The sequence below is a fragment of the Nelumbo nucifera genome, chromosome 8, assembly GCF_055504915.1.
Source record: "Nelumbo nucifera cultivar China Antique chromosome 8, China Antique-T2T, whole genome shotgun sequence".
NCBI lineage: Eukaryota > Viridiplantae > Streptophyta > Magnoliopsida > Proteales > Nelumbonaceae > Nelumbo > Nelumbo nucifera.
Genome location: NC_142656.1, coordinates 13,257,643 through 13,278,199, shown reverse-complemented (window position 1 = coordinate 13,278,199; position 20,557 = coordinate 13,257,643). Strand labels below are relative to the sequence as shown.

At 39.3% G+C, this 20,557-nt stretch overlaps 2 protein-coding genes across 6 annotated transcripts; one reads left to right on the top strand and one right to left on the bottom strand.

Annotated features, from left to right (window-relative positions):
- The first annotated feature begins 1,348 nt into the window (after nucleotides 1-1,348).
- On the top strand, nucleotides 1,349-9,246 carry LOC104592342 (uncharacterized). Of its 4 annotated transcripts, none has more exons than XM_019196872.2 (7): nucleotides 1,349-1,483; nucleotides 1,985-2,183; nucleotides 2,861-2,946; nucleotides 3,030-3,176; nucleotides 5,003-5,126; nucleotides 7,952-8,238; nucleotides 8,948-9,246. In XM_019196872.2, exons 2-7 carry the CDS (start codon nucleotides 2,006-2,008, stop codon nucleotides 9,038-9,040), a joined length of 915 nt encoding a protein of 304 aa, XP_019052417.1. In that variant the 5' UTR covers nucleotides 1,349-1,483; nucleotides 1,985-2,005; the 3' UTR covers nucleotides 9,041-9,246. The 4 variants fall into 4 exon arrangements, with proteins under 4 accessions (XP_019052417.1, XP_010249968.1, XP_088748839.1 ...); XM_010251666.3 differs by lacking the exon at nucleotides 1,349-1,483 and adding an exon at nucleotides 1,512-1,651; XM_088892713.1 differs by lacking the exon at nucleotides 1,349-1,483 and adding an exon at nucleotides 1,512-1,651 and having other exon boundaries at nucleotides 2,861-2,950; nucleotides 3,034-3,176.
- Nucleotides 9,247-12,683: 3,437 nt separating this feature from the next.
- On the bottom strand, nucleotides 12,684-19,395 carry LOC104592341 (26S proteasome regulatory subunit 8 homolog A-like). 2 transcript variants are annotated; one of them, XR_016079303.1, is made up of 9 exons: nucleotides 19,052-19,395; nucleotides 18,413-18,510; nucleotides 14,957-15,181; nucleotides 14,666-14,728; nucleotides 14,387-14,550; nucleotides 14,050-14,206; nucleotides 13,810-13,939; nucleotides 13,234-13,344; nucleotides 12,684-13,068 (listed from the first exon to the last, which is right to left on the bottom strand). XR_016079303.1 is itself a non-coding variant. In XM_010251665.3 (9 exons), exons 1-9 carry the CDS (start codon nucleotides 19,248-19,250, stop codon nucleotides 12,928-12,930), a joined length of 1,257 nt encoding a protein of 418 aa, XP_010249967.1. In that variant the 5' UTR covers nucleotides 19,251-19,395; the 3' UTR covers nucleotides 12,684-12,927. The 2 variants fall into 2 exon arrangements, 1 of the variants encoding a protein (XP_010249967.1); XM_010251665.3 differs by having other exon boundaries at nucleotides 13,841-13,939.
- Nucleotides 19,396-20,557: the final 1,162 nt, after the last annotated feature.

Here is a 20,557-nt window from a genome sequence, read left to right as displayed (position 1 = left end):
CCTTACGGCTGTACTTCATCTTCTATTTTCAAGCCACATGAAACTAGTGAAACACGAATTGGAGAACAAATCGGTAGCAGATGTGCTTGGGTAGCAGATGTGTAACACGGACTGTAGCAGATGTGTAGCAAACTCTGGTTCAAGCCACATAAGAGAATATCCTAGTTCCTCTCTTATTATAATTCCGCTGTAGAATATTCCAGTGAAAGAAACGAACTCCAGTGAAGAAATAAGCTAACAAGATGAAGTACGGTCATCGTTTGGTGAAGAATCGTTGCCGAAAAATGTATGGAATATTTCGGGAAGTGGAATATTCCGAGTACTGTGGCTGCTTGTAATTGTTAGGGTTAGGGTTCGAGTGTTTTCTCTATAATACAGGGAGTATAATGAGTTGCTCGAATAAGGGTAAAGATGGTATTTTATAAATAACTCAGATGATGTGTAAGGATAAAAATATAATTTTATACGTTTTCCCTCTTGATCATTGAAGGAAGGGAGGTTTTTATTAATTTTTTTTTTTAAATAGAAAGGAGGTTTTTATTAAAGTTAAAATATAAAAGAGGTTTTTATGATTGTCAGAAATTTCAAAGGAAGTTTTTGTATTATTATTATTATTATTATTATTATTACATTCATTTTGAATGCAAAAATAATTGAAGAAAAAAACAACCGAATTCACGGGTCACATAATAGTTGCATTATTACCAAACGCAACCTTACTTGTTACTTTGTGGGACACCAAACAAAGACAAGACATGAAGACACACTGTTGACACTCACAATGACAATATTACCCTCCAATAGCAAGTCAAAAGAGCAGGAAGCACAATACCTCCTAAAGAAGGGCATTAAAATACAATAAACATTTAACACCTGTCCTACAAAATGTGCATTCTGGTTCATATAATGCAACGGTTTAGCCAGACATGCAGACCACGTGTCGCACAGTCACTGCGTATGCTTATTCATTGCACAGTCTGAGTCATTTAGGAGACCGGATCTGCTCGTTACACCTTGCGCCTCACTGACGCCTCACGCGCATATCGTATCATGCATTGGAAGCATTAGTGAATATTCACAGGAGATGTTCCCAATGCATGGTGGATTTGCCTGTGAGGCGCCAAAGCCATCCAAAACAGAGGAGTAATAATTCAGTCCGGATCTGCTCCTTAGAGAGCGCATCCCAGACAGATCTCACAGCCCCATCCCACCGCACGTTCCCCATACATGGGGAGATGCTCCTAATATACGGTGGGATGGAGATGTGAGGTCTGTGTGAGGTGCAGTCAGTCAGAGTAGATCCCGATTCCCAATTCAGTGCTGCTTTTCATTGTTTTGAAGTCTTTTGGACGTTGAACAGTAAACAGTGACCGCCCCCGTCAGTCGCGACTCCACTCGGAAACAAACGCGTGAGAAGTGAACCGCCAGTGCGTCCTGCGCACCACGCGTCAACTAGATAAAGTTCCTTCTTCGGGAAATTCATGTAAATCTCTCCGAGGTTTTAATTTCATTAACATAAGAGTTTGTTTTATCCTCTTTTTAATTTCATTAACATAAGAGTTTGTTTTATCCTCTTTCTCATCGACTCGACTCATCAATCTTCATCCTTGCTCGTATCTGAAATTTTGAGATTTTTGTCGCAAACTTTGAGGTAATTCTCTGAAATTTTTGGCATTCAATCTTCTCTTGTTAAAGAAATAAACTTCACATAATTTCGGCAAGTTTTTTAGTTTAAATGGATATCAGTTATTACTTATTCCCACGTTCATAATTTCGCGCCATCTCTGCAACTGTTTGTTGCTAATCTTTGCTGGTAATCGGATAGCGTTACTTTGTATGATTTTGATTTGGTAAGATTCTGTCTTCGCATCAATTTTCCGTCCGCTCTTTATTCGAATTTTTTTATGCCTTCCTCTTATTTAGAGTTGGACTTTTATTTTCGGAATTCTATGATCTTGACCTACTCTAGGGTTTCGGAATTCAGGTTGTTCTGCTTTAAACATCGATGCAAGGGGAAGTGCAACTGGAACCATCAGGTGAACGGAATCCAAGCGATTCCGATCCCCTGCTCGTGAGAAAGGCCAACACATCAGCGGGAAGTTCAAGTGAAATAAAAGATGAAGACATAGAAGCTGCTTCTGCTGTTTGCTGTCGTATCTGCCTTGAGTACGACGGCGAACCAGGTGACGTTGATGATCTAATAATTGATTTGTTGTCCACTTTAGCAAAATTTTGCAGTTTCTCTTGAAATTGCTTGTTTTATTCCGCATTGTGTATGAAATCTGAACCGTGTGCTTTTATTAACGGTAGCAGAATTCATGGAAACTGCTGCTTTGCTATTTTAGCATTGGGTGATTCGAATGATGGAATCTCGTTCGTATCTTCTGTTGCAAAAGAATACGAAATAATTATAGGATGGCTATCAGGCTGGCCAATTTTTGGTAGATATTTGCATTCAATTATACTATAACAAACCACGCATCATCAGTTTTTCAGAAAAAAAGGGTATTTGAACCTCACGGGGAATGAAACCATACCATCAAGATTAAATAACTTTGTGAAATTCAGTGGCTTGCGGACCATGAACTTAATTCTATGCATCCAGTCTTACTGCAAGAACATATTTTGTATAGTGTGCTTTATCTTTCTTCCATATTAAAACATGGTTGTTGCTATTGGTTGAACCTTTTAGATCTTTATTTCAACAAGAGATAATGTCTTTGCAATAAAATTATGCTGCTAATACCTTACAAAGAAATAAATGCAGAGGTTGTAATTGAATATAATAAGGAACTAGTATATATTATGCCATGCCATCTTCAACTTAACTCTTACTTATTTACTTGTTTCTTCCGTACAGGCGAGGAATTGATATCTCCATGCATGTGCAAAGGAACTCAGCAGTTTGTTCACCGTTCATGCCTCGACCATTGGCGTTCAGTGAAGGCAAGTTTTAATTGTTGAATTGTAAATGGCATGGTTACTTGTATAAAGAATCTTTAAATTAAGAGAGATTTTTATTGGTACAGGAAGGTTTTGCTTTTTCTCACTGCACAACTTGTAAGGCCCAATTCCATCTTCGAGTCGAATTGTTAGAGGACTACTCTTGGCGCCAAATCAAATTTAGAATTTTCGTGGCCAGGGATGTGCTCCTTGTATTTTTGGCAGTGCAAACTGTAAGTGAAACTTTAGTGACTAATTCCTTGTAATATGTCCATCAATATATTTAATTGATGCAGGTACAAGAACAAGGACCTGACATGGGTTATAACTTATAATCTTTGCATGCCCTATGTTGCAAAATTTTTATAATGGATTTGATAGTGTATTTTTCAATGTTTTAATAACTAGACTTATGTGGACTGGGAACTGATACCTTTCACTTGGTATGGCATAAAACCAGAAAGCATTGCACAAACCATCTAGTTCTTTGGAGAACCATTTTAAATGCCCTACTTGGTACCATCAGGGTAAAAAGAAAACAAAAGGAAATCAAACAGAAACTTATTATTTTCTTGGGTCCTGCAGGGGGGACTGTTGTGAAAGAATTATATTTTTCTCATGTTTTATGTATTCCTAGGGTTTTTGGATGAAACATAGAATTGAAAGGGTTCTCAGATCCATTGGCAGTGAATGGAATGTTATCATATTTATGGATTGTCAAATAGCTGACCAATTTCTGCATATTTCTGGATCTTGGTGATTCTTATCCTACAAGGGACACAGATAATTAGGCAAAGTTATCTCAGATAATATACTGTAACGTTTTCTACTAAAACCAATCTTTAGAAATTTCAATTTTGTCCCCTCTCTCATATCAATCAGTTTCCCAAAGAAATTAATGCACTCATCAACCTTTATATTGTACAAAGCACTTGCTTTTTATGGGAGGAGCTATACAATTACCTCCTGTTTGAAGGCTTGCCTAGAGGAGACATGGTGCATGGTCCATGCTTCCTTCTGTCGAGACATAACTGAATAATTGGTATTTGGTACTGGAATCCCTTTGGCCAACACTTCTTTTTTGCCTTGTGCACTATCTATCAGATAGGTATCATGATTATCTAATCCTTATCCCAACTAAATGAGGTCGGCTACATGATTATCTAATCTTTAGAAATTTCAATTTTGTCCCCTCTCTCATATCAATCAGTTTCCCAAAGAAATTAATGCACTCATCAACCTTTATATTGTACAAAGCACTTTCTTTTTATGGGAGGGAAAGCTATACAATTACCTCCTGTTTGAAGGCTTGCCTAGAGGAGACATGATGCATGGTCCATGCTTCCTTCTGTTGAGACATAACTGAATAATTGGTATTTGGTACTGGAATCCCTTTGGCCAACACTTCTCTTTTGCCTTGTGCACTATCAGATAGGTATCATGATTATCTAATCCTTATCCCAACTAAATGAGGTCGGCTACATGAATCCTGTTTTGCAATTCCCTTCTGTTTAGTGCCATAGCCATTATTAAATTATGAGCACTTGAATCCTTTCTTACCACTTCAACCCATGTTCTTTTTGGTCTGCCCATAGCCCCTTCAACTCTTCTTCTTATGGGTGCTGTATATGGTCTTCTATGCACTATCAGATATGGAATTTCATGTTCAAATTCTGGACTGGTTGCAAAGTCTTTTATGCTATCAACCAATTGCAGAGCAATCTTGTATCTCTTGATTCTCTTCTATTTGAATGAAGGTTCTGTTTTCTGTTGTGCCAAAAAAAAAACATTTGATGATTTTGCGTGATCTATTTGGATTGGTTAACAAAGCATATGCTTAGTATGAATTCTGTTACAGATAAAATAACACCTTTATCTGAGGTTCCCTTAGTGCTTACCAAAAGAAGAATCTTTTGTCTTTGAGCAGCATATTTCCTGTTATTTCTGAGCTTGAGAAAACAATGCATTTTCATATATGGTTCTGCTTTTGCCATTATTCCCATAAAGAATCTGCCTGTAAAATATTAAAAACAAAGTTTAATATACCTCTTGTTTTCAGGCAATTGCTGCAATAGGTGGCTTTGCATATGTCATGGACAAAAATGGGAGCTTAAGGAACTCATTCAGTGATGGTTGGGATCGTGTCCTATCAAAGCATCCAGTACCCTTTTACTACTGCATTGGTATGACCTATGATTTTCACTATTCCTCTCTATTCATAATAGGCTATTTCTTGTATTTCAGGACGAAAAAGGTCGTTTATGGTAATTTAACTATGTAAAAATGCTTACTAGTGACTGAAATTATGCCACAAAGGTGCTTAGTTTCTGAAGATTTCACAAAAACTGAATAGTATGTGGAAAATTATGTAAACATACTGAATGAAATTAATCTCAGAAATGGTACAAATTGGATACACAGTTTGAAGAATTTCCACTATATTAGGCTGGGCCCTTTCAAAATTTGATAAATGCTCAATCCAGGCCCACCCAAGTTGCACACCCTACTTGCACATAGACTCTGTTTCTTTGTTTTGTTACTATAAATCAATAATATTTCTACTTTGTGACCTCAACCAAATAATGAGGAAACTTTAGGTACTTTTTAGTAAAGACTGTCTACCTAGGGCATATCTATAAAGGAGATGCACATTTTTTTGGTAATATATATAAAAGAAAATTTTATTAAAATAAGAGAAGGTACAAAGAAGGTGACAAGAAACCACCCAAAAAATCAAATCCTTCCAAGCCCCTTGAAATACAAAAACTTTTCCCTTTTCTTTATCCATTAACTATAATAGCACTCTTGCTGTCAAAACCCATTACCCTCAGAAGACCCAAAGCTTGCTCCCTGAGCATCCAAACACAACCCTAACAATAACCAGTTACTAATCAAAACTCCATAATAGAACTTTCCTCACTCATCAAAAACTTTTCTCTAATTCCCTTAACATTTTTCTTGCAAAATCTTCCCCTCCCAAAACAGATAAACCCAACAATTTTTTTTTATCAGTAGCCCAACAATTTGCTTACCTGGACTTCAGCTCCCACTATCTTTTCAAGTCCACTTTTTCATCTATTTTTCCAACTTGATCAACAATAACCTCCTCATCTTCCTCTTTCCCTCCTTCAAGTACTTATTCTATTTCATCCTCCACTCCCATCCGAGCCTCCTCTCTTGCCCCAATATCTTCTTTACAAGCTTCAGGAATAGGACCCATCTTCAATAACCTTTTCATCTGCCTCTTTCCCTCCTTCAAACACTTCTATTTTATCCTCTGCTCCCATCTGAGGCTCCTCTCTTAGCACAATATCTTCTTTACAAGCTTCAGGAATAGAACCCATCTTCAAACAATCTTTATCCTGGTTTGAACTTTGAAGGAGCCTCTCCAACCTTGGACTCACAAGGCCAAGGAAAATACCTCTTATGTCAAAAGCTGAAACAATTTAGATGATATCGATATGTCATGGAATGGCATGACAATATTCTTTAAACCAATTATTTTTTTTTAAAGAGTAAAGAAGAAATTTATTAAAATAAAAGAGAAGTACAATCTGTTGGGTGTCAAGTTGACACACCACCTCATTCACTACTAAGAAACAAGTTTACATTACAAGGTTGAATCTCAAGAACTTCCTAGAAATTTTCCACCAGATCTGCCTTGTTAACTTGCTCAAAATCTGTGAGAATCAAAACCCAGCTAGAGACCAACTTTCCTACTGAGGCCACCAAAACTTCTATGCCTTTACATTTGTCTTCAAACAGCCTCCTGTTCTAGCATCCAACGCCACCCACTCACTGTTGCCCCTTCCCCAAAGGTTAAAGGCTTGGCTTGACATGTTCCAATGGTCCTGGGGCTCTTTTTGCATATCAGTCAAGCACAAAATAATTGGTCTTAAGCCTCCCCCACATCTCAGGTTTGAATCATGGAGAGGTCTCTACCTAGGAGAAGAGTTACTTGGAGCAAAGTGATAGCTGTCACATGAAGGGCTAGCTGGAGTGGGGGTGAAAGCTACCATGGAAAGTGCTACTTAGAGCAGAGTAAGAACTACCAAAGGGAAAAGGCTACCCACTGCCAGAGTGAGAGTCATTGTGGAAAGGACTACCGACTACCGGAGTGAGAGCTATCTACTGCCAAAGTGAGGGCATCGAGGAACAGTTCTAAGGCTTTTATATTGGTCAAGCACATAAACATTAATTTCCATTGGTAGTACAAGATGAGAAGAATCTGATTTTTGTGATCACCCTATCAAGTCAAATTTTTAGAGTATCTCTGGAGTTGAATAAGGTCTATCATAATACCATAGATACAAAGTTTTATTGCAGGACATAGCTAGTGAATTTGTTGGACTGTCTTTGCAGTTTTCTCTGTTTTTGTTACATTGCATGATTTGATTTCTTGATACATGAAATATTGCAGATAGTAAGAAATTAATATACGAGTACATCTTATTTTTTCAAAAAAAAAAAAGTGTTGCACTAGTTAACAAGAAAAATGAAGATTCGGAATATTAGAAAATAAGAACATTTTACCAATTACTTTCTTAATTGGTAAAATAAGAAATGATTCATTGTGAGATATCTATTACTCCAAGAATTTTTCCATTACAACCCCCCCCCCCACACACACACACACATACAAAATGTTTTTTTTTTTTTTGAATTACAATAATGATGCATACCTCATCATCATCATCCAAGCCTTATCACATCTATATGGGGTCAGCTACATGAATCCTGTTTCACCATTCCATTCTGATTAATTATTTAAAGCCATACCCATTGTTATAATAATGATGCATACCTTCTTCCACATAATTAGATTACTTCATTAATGAAATTACTGACCTTGTTGCAACCAAGTCTGCTCCAGTTAATCATGTTCCATTTACTTACTGCATAGCAGGATGAATAGGCCAATAGAATCATCTATAATTTCAGGTTAATTTGAGATTTACAAACATTTCTTGGATCTGCACCCTGTTTGACATTTCCATATACAATGCAGGAGTACTGGCTTTTTTTGTGCTGCTGGGCTTTTTTGGGCTCATACTGCATTGCTCCTCTTTCAACAATAATGACCCATGTATGGCTGGCTGCCGGAACTGTTGTTATGGATGGGGCATATTGGACTGCTTCCCAGCATCTATGGAAGCATGTTTTGCTCTCGTTATCATTTTTGTTATCATCTTTGCCATCCTTGGTATCGCCTATGGTTTTCTTGCTGCCACCATGGCCATCCAGAGGATCTGGCAAAGACACTATCACATCCTCACCAAGAGGGAGCTCACAAAGGTAGGCCACCCTGGCTTTCTTTTCATTATGAAGAGGAGATTCATTTCCATGGTTACCCCAAAAATGATAATGATTGTGCAAATCATTTACACTTCATAATAGCATGAAGGGGGTGTTCTTTTTTTGGATTTTGAGAGGGGGGAAAGTTGGTCAATGGGATTTTGGTTCCCATTGACCAAGAATCCCATGTTATTTTTTCAGATTTATGTGGGGACCAGGGAAAGTTTATTTTCCTGGGTACCCATCTCCTAGGTGGATAAATAACTTTCCCACTTGGGGGGAAGTTGCCAACACTTGAATGGGACAAAAATGTCACTTTCAATATTATATTTTTATGGCTAAAATGATTATTACCTTATTTACCTAAGAAATAAAAATACATGGGTAAGTAACTTACCAAAAAGCGAACAGGACCGAATAATTTCATCTTATCCTGATCATACGATGATGGGGCTCCACATCCCATTACTCAGTTTGGTTCTACTCCAGGCCACACGATATATGCAAGTTAGCCTTATTCAATAAAACCACTGGACCTTGTCTTTTGGGAAACCCATTCTTCTCGATCCTACAGAAACCTAGCTACCTGGTAAACCTGGAGTACGTGAACTTTTTTTTCTTTTTTTTTAGGCAGAGTACGTGAACATAGTTCAGTACACTCGGAATTGCTCAGGAGTATATCTAATCTTCCCATTGTAAATCATCGCAGGAATATGTAGTGGAGGATCTCCATGGGTGCTATACACCACCAAAGCTGGACCGAGAACATGAAGAACGTTTGAAAATGCTCAAGCTTTTGTAAGGAAGTGTGGAAGGTTCAAGAGGTAACTGAAGCTATAAAACACAAGTTACACAAGGACATAATGCAACCTTTTGTGTGAGAAGTAATTATTGAATGGGGAACAATGAAAATATTGAATGAGGAACAATGAAAAATAGCACCAGTTTGGGATTTTTCTGGCAATGAAAACCGGATGTCAATCATAGTTAAATCCTACTCACTAACTATATGAAACCTGGCAAAAATAACAGCAAATAAAAATATCCAGAGACGAATTAGTGTTGTAACAAATGATGTTTCTTCACATTGTATAGATTTCTTCCTTGTTCTTGAACGGTTGAACCTATCAATTTGTGGTCAGTAGTGGCCTTGTGGGAAAGGGAGAGCAACTGATTGCTTCAAAGGGACGAGTTGTGTGTGTTCATTTTTTTGGAAGAAGCAAGGTTTAAAAAATTGTTATGTATCAACCCGTATCGGCTGATATGTATCGTATCGGAAGCACCCCAAAAAGCCCCTACAGATGATGTATCGGGGTTTTGACTGGTTCAGGGGGTGAAAGAACCTTAAACTGGCACCCCTGATAAAAAAACAGTATCGATACTTAGAACCTTGGGAAGAAGTCGTTAATGATGTTGAGGAAGGAGAGGGTTAATTAGGAAGGTGCATTTGAAAATATTTAGAAAGGAGTAATACAGAAAAGAAATGTACAGAAAAAAAATAAAGAGAGAGAGAGAGACCTGATGGATCGATTTTTGGTGATGTATCGATTTTTTGGTTAAGTACGTCGTCATTTGGTCTGCTTCCAAGTGGTCGATGACTCAGGTCGAAGTGGAGAACTTTGGTTGTTGAGCTGAATCGAACTGGGCAGGCTAGGTGGTGAGCTGACCAGGTGGCGAGCTGCCTGTGAGGTGCCAGGCTGACCAGGTGCTGAGCTGCCTGTGAGGTGCCGGGCTGACCAGGTGCCGAGCTACCTGTGAGGTGTTGGGCTGACTAGGTGCCGAGTTGGATTGATGAGCTTTGTTGCTCTTTAGAGACCTGCAAGGAACCAAATGTCAGAGGACCCGGGGTGGCTAACCCGGCGAGGTCGCTCTGATGCTTAAATCAGTACTCTCATAGTAGACTGCGAGCTAAAAATCATAAAGTATGAGAGCTAGAATTTGTTTACTTGCTTACTTATTTTCTTGTCATTGGGGTTGGTGCCTTTATATAGGCATTGTTTGGCGTGGGCTTCACGCACCATATCCGAGATTTATGCGAGGTCGTCTAAGTGGTTCGAGATTCCCGGAGGTAACCGCCATGCACATTGACCACCCTCCGGATCGTTCGGCACGTGGGCCAACTTCCAAGGATCATGGGAGTGTTAGGATATGCATGCCGAATTTGTCGGTGAGCACATCTCGCAGGTCGCCAGCTCGGCGCCTGGGCCAGGCCACCAAGTTGGACACCATCAACTTGGCAAGTTGTTCCCTGAGTGGTTCCGGGTGTCACCTAGTTGTTCTAAGGCACCGCATGTCACAATATCATAGGAGGGCCAATTCCGCCATCATCATTTGCCCCCCACTCCCGAGCTGAAAGTAACTCGGTGAAGGGAGTAAATTTCTCTTTTTTTCCCGAATCGAATAATTCGATGAGCTCGTAAGCGTCGATTCAATTCCTTAGGCTCTGGGAGCAACTCGCAATTCGCTCATTGATTTTGCCCATGCCAAAGAGGCGACTGGGTCCTATGTGGTGAGGAGGTCTTCGCTAGTTCGGTATTTTGGCCCTTAGGCTCTGGGAGCGACTCGTAGTCCACTCTCCTTAATCTTGCCCATGCCGAAGAGGCGACTAGGTCTTATGTGGTGTTGAAGTCTTTGCCAGTTCGGCACTTTAGCCCTTAGGCTCTAGGAGCGACTCATAGTCCACTCTCCTTGATCTTTGATTTTGCCCATGCCGAAGAGGCGACTGGGTCTTATGTGGTGCTGAAGTCTTTGCTAATTCGGCACTTTAGCCCTTAGGCTCTGGGAGCGACTCATAGTCCACTCTCCTTGATCTTGCCCATGCCGAAGAGGCAATTGGGTCTTTTGTGGAGCCGAAATCTTTTATCAGCTCGCCAATTCGCGCCTGGGCCAGGTCACTAGGTCGGCGCCTAGGCCAGGCTGCCAAGCCGCGCCTGGGCCAGGCTGCCAGCTCGCGCCAGGGCTAGGTTGCGCCAAGGCCAGGTCGGCACCTTAAAGCTACGACTGCACTGCATCAGCCTCGTTAGTGACGTCGGTTACCCACTCCTACAAGAAGCTACTAGGAGCTCGACCTACAGGGGCAGCACTACTGACTTTAGGTCACCATCTCGCACGGGAGCCTTGGAAGGCTCGACCGGCAGGGGCATCCATGCAGTCTGTTGGCCGCCTACTCTTGCGAAAGCCACGAAGAGCTCATCTTTGTAGAGGGTACCTCGCGAAGAGGACTGATGAGGCTTTATCTGTATTGAAATAAAGTTAGTAGAGTTGCTTAGTTTGTTGACCATCAACTTCCTGCATAGTCTTTGAGTTCATAAAATAGGAAAACTAGAAATCGAGAGCTTTTAGTTTCTAAAAGGTGAGAACTTAGCTTTCTGGAAGAAGAGGACTTAGCCTTTTGGAGGATGAGAACTTAGATTTTTGTAGCGTTTCCCACAGACGGCGCCAATTGATGGACCGATTTTTTGTGATGTATCAATTTTTTGGCTAAGTACCTCGTCATTTGGTATGCTTCCAAGTGGCCGATGGCTCAGGCCAAAATGGAGAACTTTGGCTGCCGAGCTGAATCGAGCTGGGCAGGCTAGGTGGCGAGCTGCCTATGAGGTGTCGAGCTAACCAGGTGGCGAGCTGCCTGTGAGGTGCCGGGATGACTAGGTGCTAAGCTGCCTGTGAGGTGCCGAGCTGCCTAGGTGCTTGCCTATGAGGTGTCGGGATGCCTGTGAGGTGTCGGGCTGACCAGGTGTCGAGCTGCCTGTGAGGTGTCGGGCTGACCAGGTGCCGAGTTGGATTGATGAGCTTCGTTGCTCTTTAGAGACCTGCAAGGAACCAAATGTCAGAGGACTCGGGGTGGCTAACCCGGTGAGGTCGCTCTGATGCTTAAGTCAGTACTCTCATAGTAGACTGCGAGCTAAAAATCACAAAGTATGAGAGCTAGAATTTACTTACTTGCTTACTTTTTTTTTGCCATTGGGGTTTGTGCCTTTATATAGGCATTGTTTGGCGTGGGCATCACGCACCATATCCGAGATTTATGCGAGGTCATTTAAGTGGTTCGAGATTCTCAGAGGTAACCGCCATGCACGTTGACCAACTTCCAAGGATTGTGGGAGTGTTAAGATATGCATGCTGAATTTGTCAGTGAGCACGTCTCACAGGTCGCCAGGTCGACGCCTGTGTCAGGCCGCCAAGTCGGTGCCTGAGCCAGGCCGCCAACTCGCGCCTAGGCCAGGCCGCCAGGTTGGACACCATCAACTTGGCAAATTGTTGCCTAAGTGGTTCCGGGTGTCACCTAGTTGTTTTAAGATGCCACATGTCACGGACGGCCAAATCCGCCCTCGTCAAGACCCAAGGACATGAATAGTTTCTTTACCAAATCAACGTTCATTTACCCAAAAAAATGTTACCCAGTTCGGGATATCAAGACGCAATATGGCAATATGATGACTAGAGTGTAGAGAATCGTTTTTCTATCGATATCGTATTCCTATTGTCGAAAAACAAGAAACTAAACACAACTACCCGAGATATTTAGATGTACATACAATTTGATTCATCGCTGCATAAGGAAAAAAATGGAAAGCAAGAAAAATAAATAATGATAGATGGACCACAACCAGTGGAATGAAGCCCAGTTAAAATTAACTTTAACCGAGTTTATATCCAAATCCATCTTAAGAACTGAACGTATAAACGGAACTACTTCCATAGCTTTCTTAAAGACATGTTTTTCTCAGTCTCCTTCTTCATGACCTTGGCAACTGCCATCTCGAAATCTTCCTGTGTTACATGGATTCTCCTCTCCCTCAGTGCAAACATACCTGCTTCTGTACACACGGCCTGCAAATGAAAGTAAAATTCAAGTTCGATACACAAGTTGCAAATGCTCACTAAAGATCACCAAAAAATAAGGGTAAGAATTCAGATTATGAGACCAATTGGCAATGCAAAGCATAGTTGCAATGATGACCTTCAAAACAATGTGCATGCAGGGAGAAAACATACCTTGAGCTCTGCACCAGATGCACCATTCATCTTCTCTGCAATCTTCTTCAAATCAATACCACGCATCAAGTTCATTTTCCTTGAGTGTATTTTTAGGATATCGAAACGGGACTGAAATAATTACACAAACAAATCAAGATACAATAAATTAGCAAAAAGAACTCAGGAAATTACGACCAGACAACGAGATCTTCACAGTAAATATTCATCACTTGAATTCATCAGTGTACACTTTCTTATCTTGCACTTTTATCAATATCTACCCCTCAAGCTTTAAATTTTTCTCAAGAAAAATGTTGCCAAGGGAGGGACTTTTTTTTCAATGGTGAAGATCTGAAACTCTGTTTGTCTGCCACTTAAGCTCCTAAATCCATAGACTCTCCCCATGCATGCAGGCACACCAATGCACAGTGCACTAATTGGGTGGTAGGGATGTCGATAGGTGCTGAAATGCTGAATGCAAAAAAGAAAGCAACAGACAGGAAAATAGGCAAGAAGGTTTTTTATGCCAGGGTGTGCTTGATTCCCATTAAACAAGAGAGAGAGAGAGAGAGAGAGAGAGAGAGAGAGAGGAACCAATATTTCATGGTAAATGCAGCATATAAACCTCTTCATTAGGATTGGGGAATTCAATCTTCCTGTCAATCCTTCCAGGCCTAAGGAGGGCTTGATCCAAAATATCAATCCGATTTGTTGCCATCAAAACCTATAAAGAAGAAAAAAATTGACAAGTTAGTTGCATGGAATTGGGATTCCAATATTTGTAATGCTATCACAAACAGTGCAACCACTTTCACAACAAAGAAAATGAAGTACTTTAATTTTGTTAGAGGCTTCAAAACCATCCAGTTGATTTAGAAGCTCCAGCATTGTTCGTTGCACTTCACTGTCACCATTACCAGTCCCAGATTCCATTCGAGCAGATCCAATACTATCAATTTCATCCATAAAAATGATCGATGGAGCATGTTCTCTGTGAAATAACAGACAAAAACAATAAACACATGATAGAAGATAAATGCTAAATCAGAAAACAATTCTAATGTGACATATATATTGTAAACAAAAAATAAAGACATTTATAAATATTAGGTATATCAATACTGCTGTTTTTCATAATATGTTGGTAGTTTAGGGACAGAATAAGACAAACCTGGCCATGACAAAAAGTTCTCTAACCATCCTAGAACCTTCACCAATGTATTTCTGAACTAACTCGGAACCAGACACCCTAATAAAAGTACAATCAGTATGATGAGCCACTGCCCTTGCTAGCAGTGTCTTTCCTGTACCAGGTGGCCCATAAAGCAAGACTCCCTATTAGGGTCCAGACAGAAACAAGTCAATCACAGTTGGGAAGCAAATCAATTCTCACCAAAAAAACAAAAAAAGAGTAACTGTACAGGTCTTATTTTAGCAAAGACAAAATTACCTTTGGTTGAGCTATTCCAAGAGACTCAAATAATTCAGGATGTTTAATTGGAAGCTCAATGACCTAAAAGAAAACGAGAAAAAATGGCAAGCATGTTAGTTATATGTTATGTAACCTAATTACCTAAATACAATGACATATTATCAATGAAATTGCACCAAATAATTGAATAACAGCTCTTTCAGATTCAACAACAAGACTTGAAAGTTAAATACCAATTGCTAAGATAATAATAAAATGTTTATCATTAAAAAAAGAAAATAACAAAATAACACTGGCAAGCTGACAAACCTCCTTGATCTCCTTTATTTGCTGGTCAAGGCCACCAATCATGTCGTATGTAGAATCAGGAACCTTTTCAACTTTCATAAGGTTAACTAAGGGATCAACTTTGCTGGGCAAGATCAAGTGAAGCACGTAGCTATCATTGCGAAGAGCAACTCTAGTTGATGGCGTGATCTTTGTGATATCAATATTCTTATCAATATCTACAACATACTTCCCCTCTGGATGAACCTGAGAAATAGAGAAAGACTCATAAGCCACCAGAAATGTAAACCAGGTTCCATATATTGCGTGTCTGCCTCTGCAAATAGAACAATAACACTTAACTCTTCAGAAATGTTTCAAGCAAATATTTATTACTGATGATAAAGAGAAGAAATACGAAGTATATAAAGGACCTGGAATCTGATGTAATAACAGAAATGGAAGCTGAGGATCAAAAACAAGGAACAACAAAACAAAAATCCCAATCCATTCACAATGACATTGACAGATGTAGGGATTCACTGGAACAACCATCTAGTCTAGGCCCTCTGTATGGCCCATGAACCAGTCAAAGACCCTATGGCCTGTAAAGCAGTTGACTACATTATAGTCGTCCCCCACCAAAGTCTTCTGAAAAGAGAGAGATCCTGCCATAGAATTCAAATGTTATCAATTCTCCTACATCTTGTCGGAGTGTTTTAAAAGTGCAAGGTGCAAAAAAAGCACAAGGGCCATTTTGCACCTGAAGCGCAAGGCAAGGCATGCGCCTTTTTGAAGCAAGGTGCAAAAATGCAAAAAAAAAAAGTAAAAAATTCAAAAAAAATGCAAAATACTAAAAGTATTAAACACAACAATATTAATTAAAAATATGAACTTAAATTTTAAATTTTTTTTAAACCTATTATCTCAAATTAAAATACATAAGCATAACATGTAAAACATATTTAAAATGAAAGTTTTAAAATAAAATCAAGCTTAACATATAAAACATATTCAAGCATGTAAACTCTTAATTCTCTTTATTTTTTTCCCAATTGCATTACTTCAAATAACCAATTGATGTTAAACATTATGCATTCCTGATCCTATGAGCCGCCTTTGTACCAAGCCCCTCGAGGCAAGCCCAAACAAGTCTATATCGGGTCTTAAATTCTTAATCCCTATAAAAAAAAAGGTTTTATAACTTTAAGTGTCTTTTAAAAATATCTTTTATTAGGATGAATGAATGAAGAACATTAGCAAATATGGGGTTTTTGGAGATTCGGTATCCATCCTAATAAAAGATATTTTTAAAAGACAAAGTTATAAACCTTTTTTATAGGGATTAAGAATTTAAGACCCTGATATGGATTTGTTTGGGCTTTCCTCGAGGGGATTGGTCGGGGTCCGGGGGAGGAACCCCCAGCCCAGCTGCTAAGCATTAAAAAAAAAAAAACAGAAAAAATGCACAAATTTTCAAAAGGTGGGCACCTGGGCTGAAGCACAAAGTGCACTAGGCAAGGTGCATTATACCCTAAAATGCACCTTGCCTATGCGCCTAGGTGCGCCTTTTAAATCACCTGTCCTAAATCATTCGCATCATACTCCATAAATAATGATATCCATATTGAATGTCTACAGGAATGTCCAGAAATGTAATGAGTTCACTGTCCTCTGTTGCCCCAGACCCAGTCAATTAGAGAGAGCAGAAGGAACACCAAGGAAGGTCACCATGTATTGAACCTCCATGGCCCCAAAATGCATTATTAAAGGGAAATGTATTTCACATGGTCACCCTGCTCTCATGTATGCCAGGTTAGCATTAAAAAGCAAATACTGCTCACCAGTAAGTTTATTATGCTTCGGAATACTGAGGATTCTGTGCTCAACTTTTTTAAATTAAAAGTTTCAAGAAGTTGAACTTTGGAGTTACTGTGTTTACCGGAACCTGATTGTTAGATATTCGTATTGGAAAGGTAAACTCATAAAAGATGCATGCAATGCTTTATTTGTTTTGTTTGATGCCAATCAGTTCTATCTAGTAAACTCTCTCATGTGAATGGGTCATCAAATTAAATCATTTCCAAATTTTGGTTCTTAAACATAACTTTGTGGCATTTGGTAACATTTCTTGGATTATTTGAAGTTGGTTGGACTCCTCCACAGGGTGTTACAACCATGTTTGACCCTTAGTTTCCACCACCAACTCTGAGAGGAAAGAAACGCCAGGGTCTTTACAGAGAGCAGGATGTTCATATTAATCTCATTCCATTAACGTGGCCCACTGGGTACACACAAGAGAATGAATTCTAGGACTTTCCAATGATGATATACAAGGAGTTGGTCAATTGGTTACCTCATCTACCAGGACAAACATTCTATTTCAGTTTTAGGATCTTCCAACACAGGATCCATCAAGAAGAAATTGGATGGACTCCATGGGCAATCCTGGAACCTTAGGTCTGGGTGATGTATTCAGGAACCATGAGACAGAGGATCCTCCATCTCATTTCAAGGCCAGTGGATTGGGAAGACTCCATTAGAGTTCAGCTCCTAATCCTGTTGTGATGCATCCACATTGCCTTTGCTATGTGTTTCAATCTTTTGGAGGTGGAAGGAGATTTTCAAATTGTAGTGAGCTGGATGAAGAGGATCAAAAGATTCTTTGTTCTCTTATATTAGAGGATCTAGATGGTTAACCACCAATAGAAACATCTTAGTTGGGTTAGGAGATCATCTAATGACCTATCCAATCCATATGCTGATAGTGGTTTTGCTAGGGAGTAGAATTGGGGATCCGAACTCCCTGCTTAGGGGAGCCTAGGTTGGTTTATATGGGGAGGCTGTACAAAGCAGCTTTGGATTTTTTTCCTTTTCCTATATACAATCCCCTCCCACATACTTTGTAATTGTTTCTTGTAACAAGCATTCTTCTGATACTGTTACAAATAAAATTTTTTGATTCTTTCTTCTATACCACATTCAAATTCATGTGTGGACTATCAAATAGTGAGTCAACCAACCATGCATCCTAACAAAGTGAGTGGTTCAGCCCTAGTGATAAAATTACCACTATTTCTTCTATGAACAAACTGAAGAACTGGCCTTCATTCTTCAGAAGTTAAATTTCCTATAAATGTTGGACTTCCATTTCATTAAGCCACCAAGAAGCATCCATAAAAAAAAAAAAAAAAAAAAAAAAAAATACTCGTTGCCTCACAAGCAAGCATGGAAAAGTAAAGATGCAGAATCCAAACTAAAATCTCATAACCATTAAAGGAACAATGCTGATGTGCAGAAAAATAATATGAAATTATCCTATAAAAAGAAATACCAGACAAGAGGATTCCAACACCTAATGGAATGCTGCAACATCAAATTACTCCATCTATTGCAGAAAAACATGAGAAAGTTACATTTACAACACATCGGAGATTTAAAAAGGGATTATATTTTTTCTGCAAAACGAAAAGAGGAAGGGAGAAAACATTGACTGACCTTCACTAAGACCTTTGATTTACCCATAACTTTCACCACTTCTCCTACATACGATCCAGGCTCTTGAAGCAGTTGTAATTCCTCTCTAAGCATCCTCACTTCCAATAACAAACCCACGTAATGTTACCAACCAACATAGAAAAAATAAAAAAGAATAAAACTCCACCATATTATAACAGAAACCTATAATCTTAATCCTAGTTCTACTAAGATAACACAAAAGGCAATGGAATGGCCTGGTTAAACAATGATTCATGCGATGCAGTTAACAAAAACCAATCTTCCAGTTCAAAAGTTCATCTAAATATGTGCCCTTATAACCTTCTCCTTCATTCATGTAGGAGGGCTAAAACCTGACAAACGAAATAAATATTCTTCAGCCATCTAGCTAGAAATTACAGTACGATAGCCAGTTCTTCCTCGATTTGCAAGAAAAAATAAGGAAATTTGAAAAATTGAAATTTCATTTTGATCGGTAAATTGAGAAAATTAAGTGCCACGTACAGGAGAATCCCTTTTCCACAAACCCTAACTAAGAAATCGAACAAGAATAAACGAAACAATCTCCAACAATGCCATCAAAGAAATAGGAACATTAAAAAAATTAAAACCTAGGGTTAGGGTCGGAAATTCAGATACCTCTTGAATTGAGATCATTCCGCTGAGCTTCAAGGCGATTGAGATTGTGAGTCTTCTGCCGGACCTGAAGCTGAAGATCATGAATGTGCTGAAGATAATACTGTCTAAGACCTTCTCCCTGCTTCATCGTCTTCGAAGAGCACATATCATCTGATGTCGCTGTGGCTGCTAGGTTTGTGTCTACCGCTGCCGTCGCCATTTCCCTTCTGAGTCTGAGATTCAGGCTTTCCTTGGGAATCAAGTCAAGTCGCTTCAATGATGATTGATGATTGATCAATGATCCCGAACGATCCGGCGTTTTTGCTCTTCCTAACCGCGGCTTTTATTGCGGGAGTGTGGTGTGACTGTGACGAGTGCCGAACTACTAAATACCCGGGTTTCAACTTTCAAACGGTAGACGGGTTTTTAACGTCCGTACATTGTTCGATTGCACTTGCTGGTTGTTGCATAATCAACCGGGTCATGTTCGAACCCGACTAAAATCATCCGTGGTCCGGACCACCGATCCACTGTGCCCACGTTAGGGGTGCACCTTGGTCAGGCCCTACCCGATACCGAACCAACCTACCCCTCAATTTTACATGGGATGGGGTCGGGTCTTAACCGAAAAGCTTAGGCTTTTTAATTATTTGGGCTGAGCTCGAGATAGTCCAAGCCCAGTCTAATCTTAGCCCAATTATATATAGGTATATATGTGTATATTTTTTTAATAAATTATATAAACATGTATACGTATAATATATATTAGATATGTATGCATATGCATATCAATATTTAGTATATGATGATTGACCAACCTAAACCTGGTCTAGGCCTAATCTGAATGCGTCAAATTTTAGCTAGGATTGGGCTTGATTAAAATGGTTTGGATTTGACCTCGTGTTCATGTTTTAAGCACAAATTTTAGAGCTGGGCCTATGGTTGAGCTAAAACGTGGCAAAGCATGCTCTGATTTGCACCCCTAACTCATGTTAATGGACTATCAATGGATAAATTTACGATGTCGTATAGATATGATATAGAAGAGCTTTGACTAATCAAAATGAGAGTCCCGATCTATTGCCTACAGTGCAGGCGTAGGTTGAGGATATCTCCAATACGTATTATGTTAAATTGGTCGGGGAGATGTTAGGAGTGATTCCCATGAAACTAGATCCTGATCTCAATTATTTTCAACCAAAAAAAACATATTTCTTGTGAATTGTTGGTTTTCTGCACATCACAACAAAATATACATTCTTTGCAGCGTGTTTGAATAAAAAAAAAAAAATCCATCATTCTTCAATGTAGACCACTGGTTTAGTATCACATCAAATATGCATTCTTTTAAGAGCATGCTTTTCTGTAATTCTTGTAGGAGATATAAGTAGTAAAGGGAGAATGTAATTTATTGTTTTTATGCCTTCTGAACATAGAATGTGCGAAACACTATGGTTTGATGTGCAAAACGACAATGTGAAGAATGACATTGGTATATAAGCGCTTTTATAGTCGACTATAAACTAT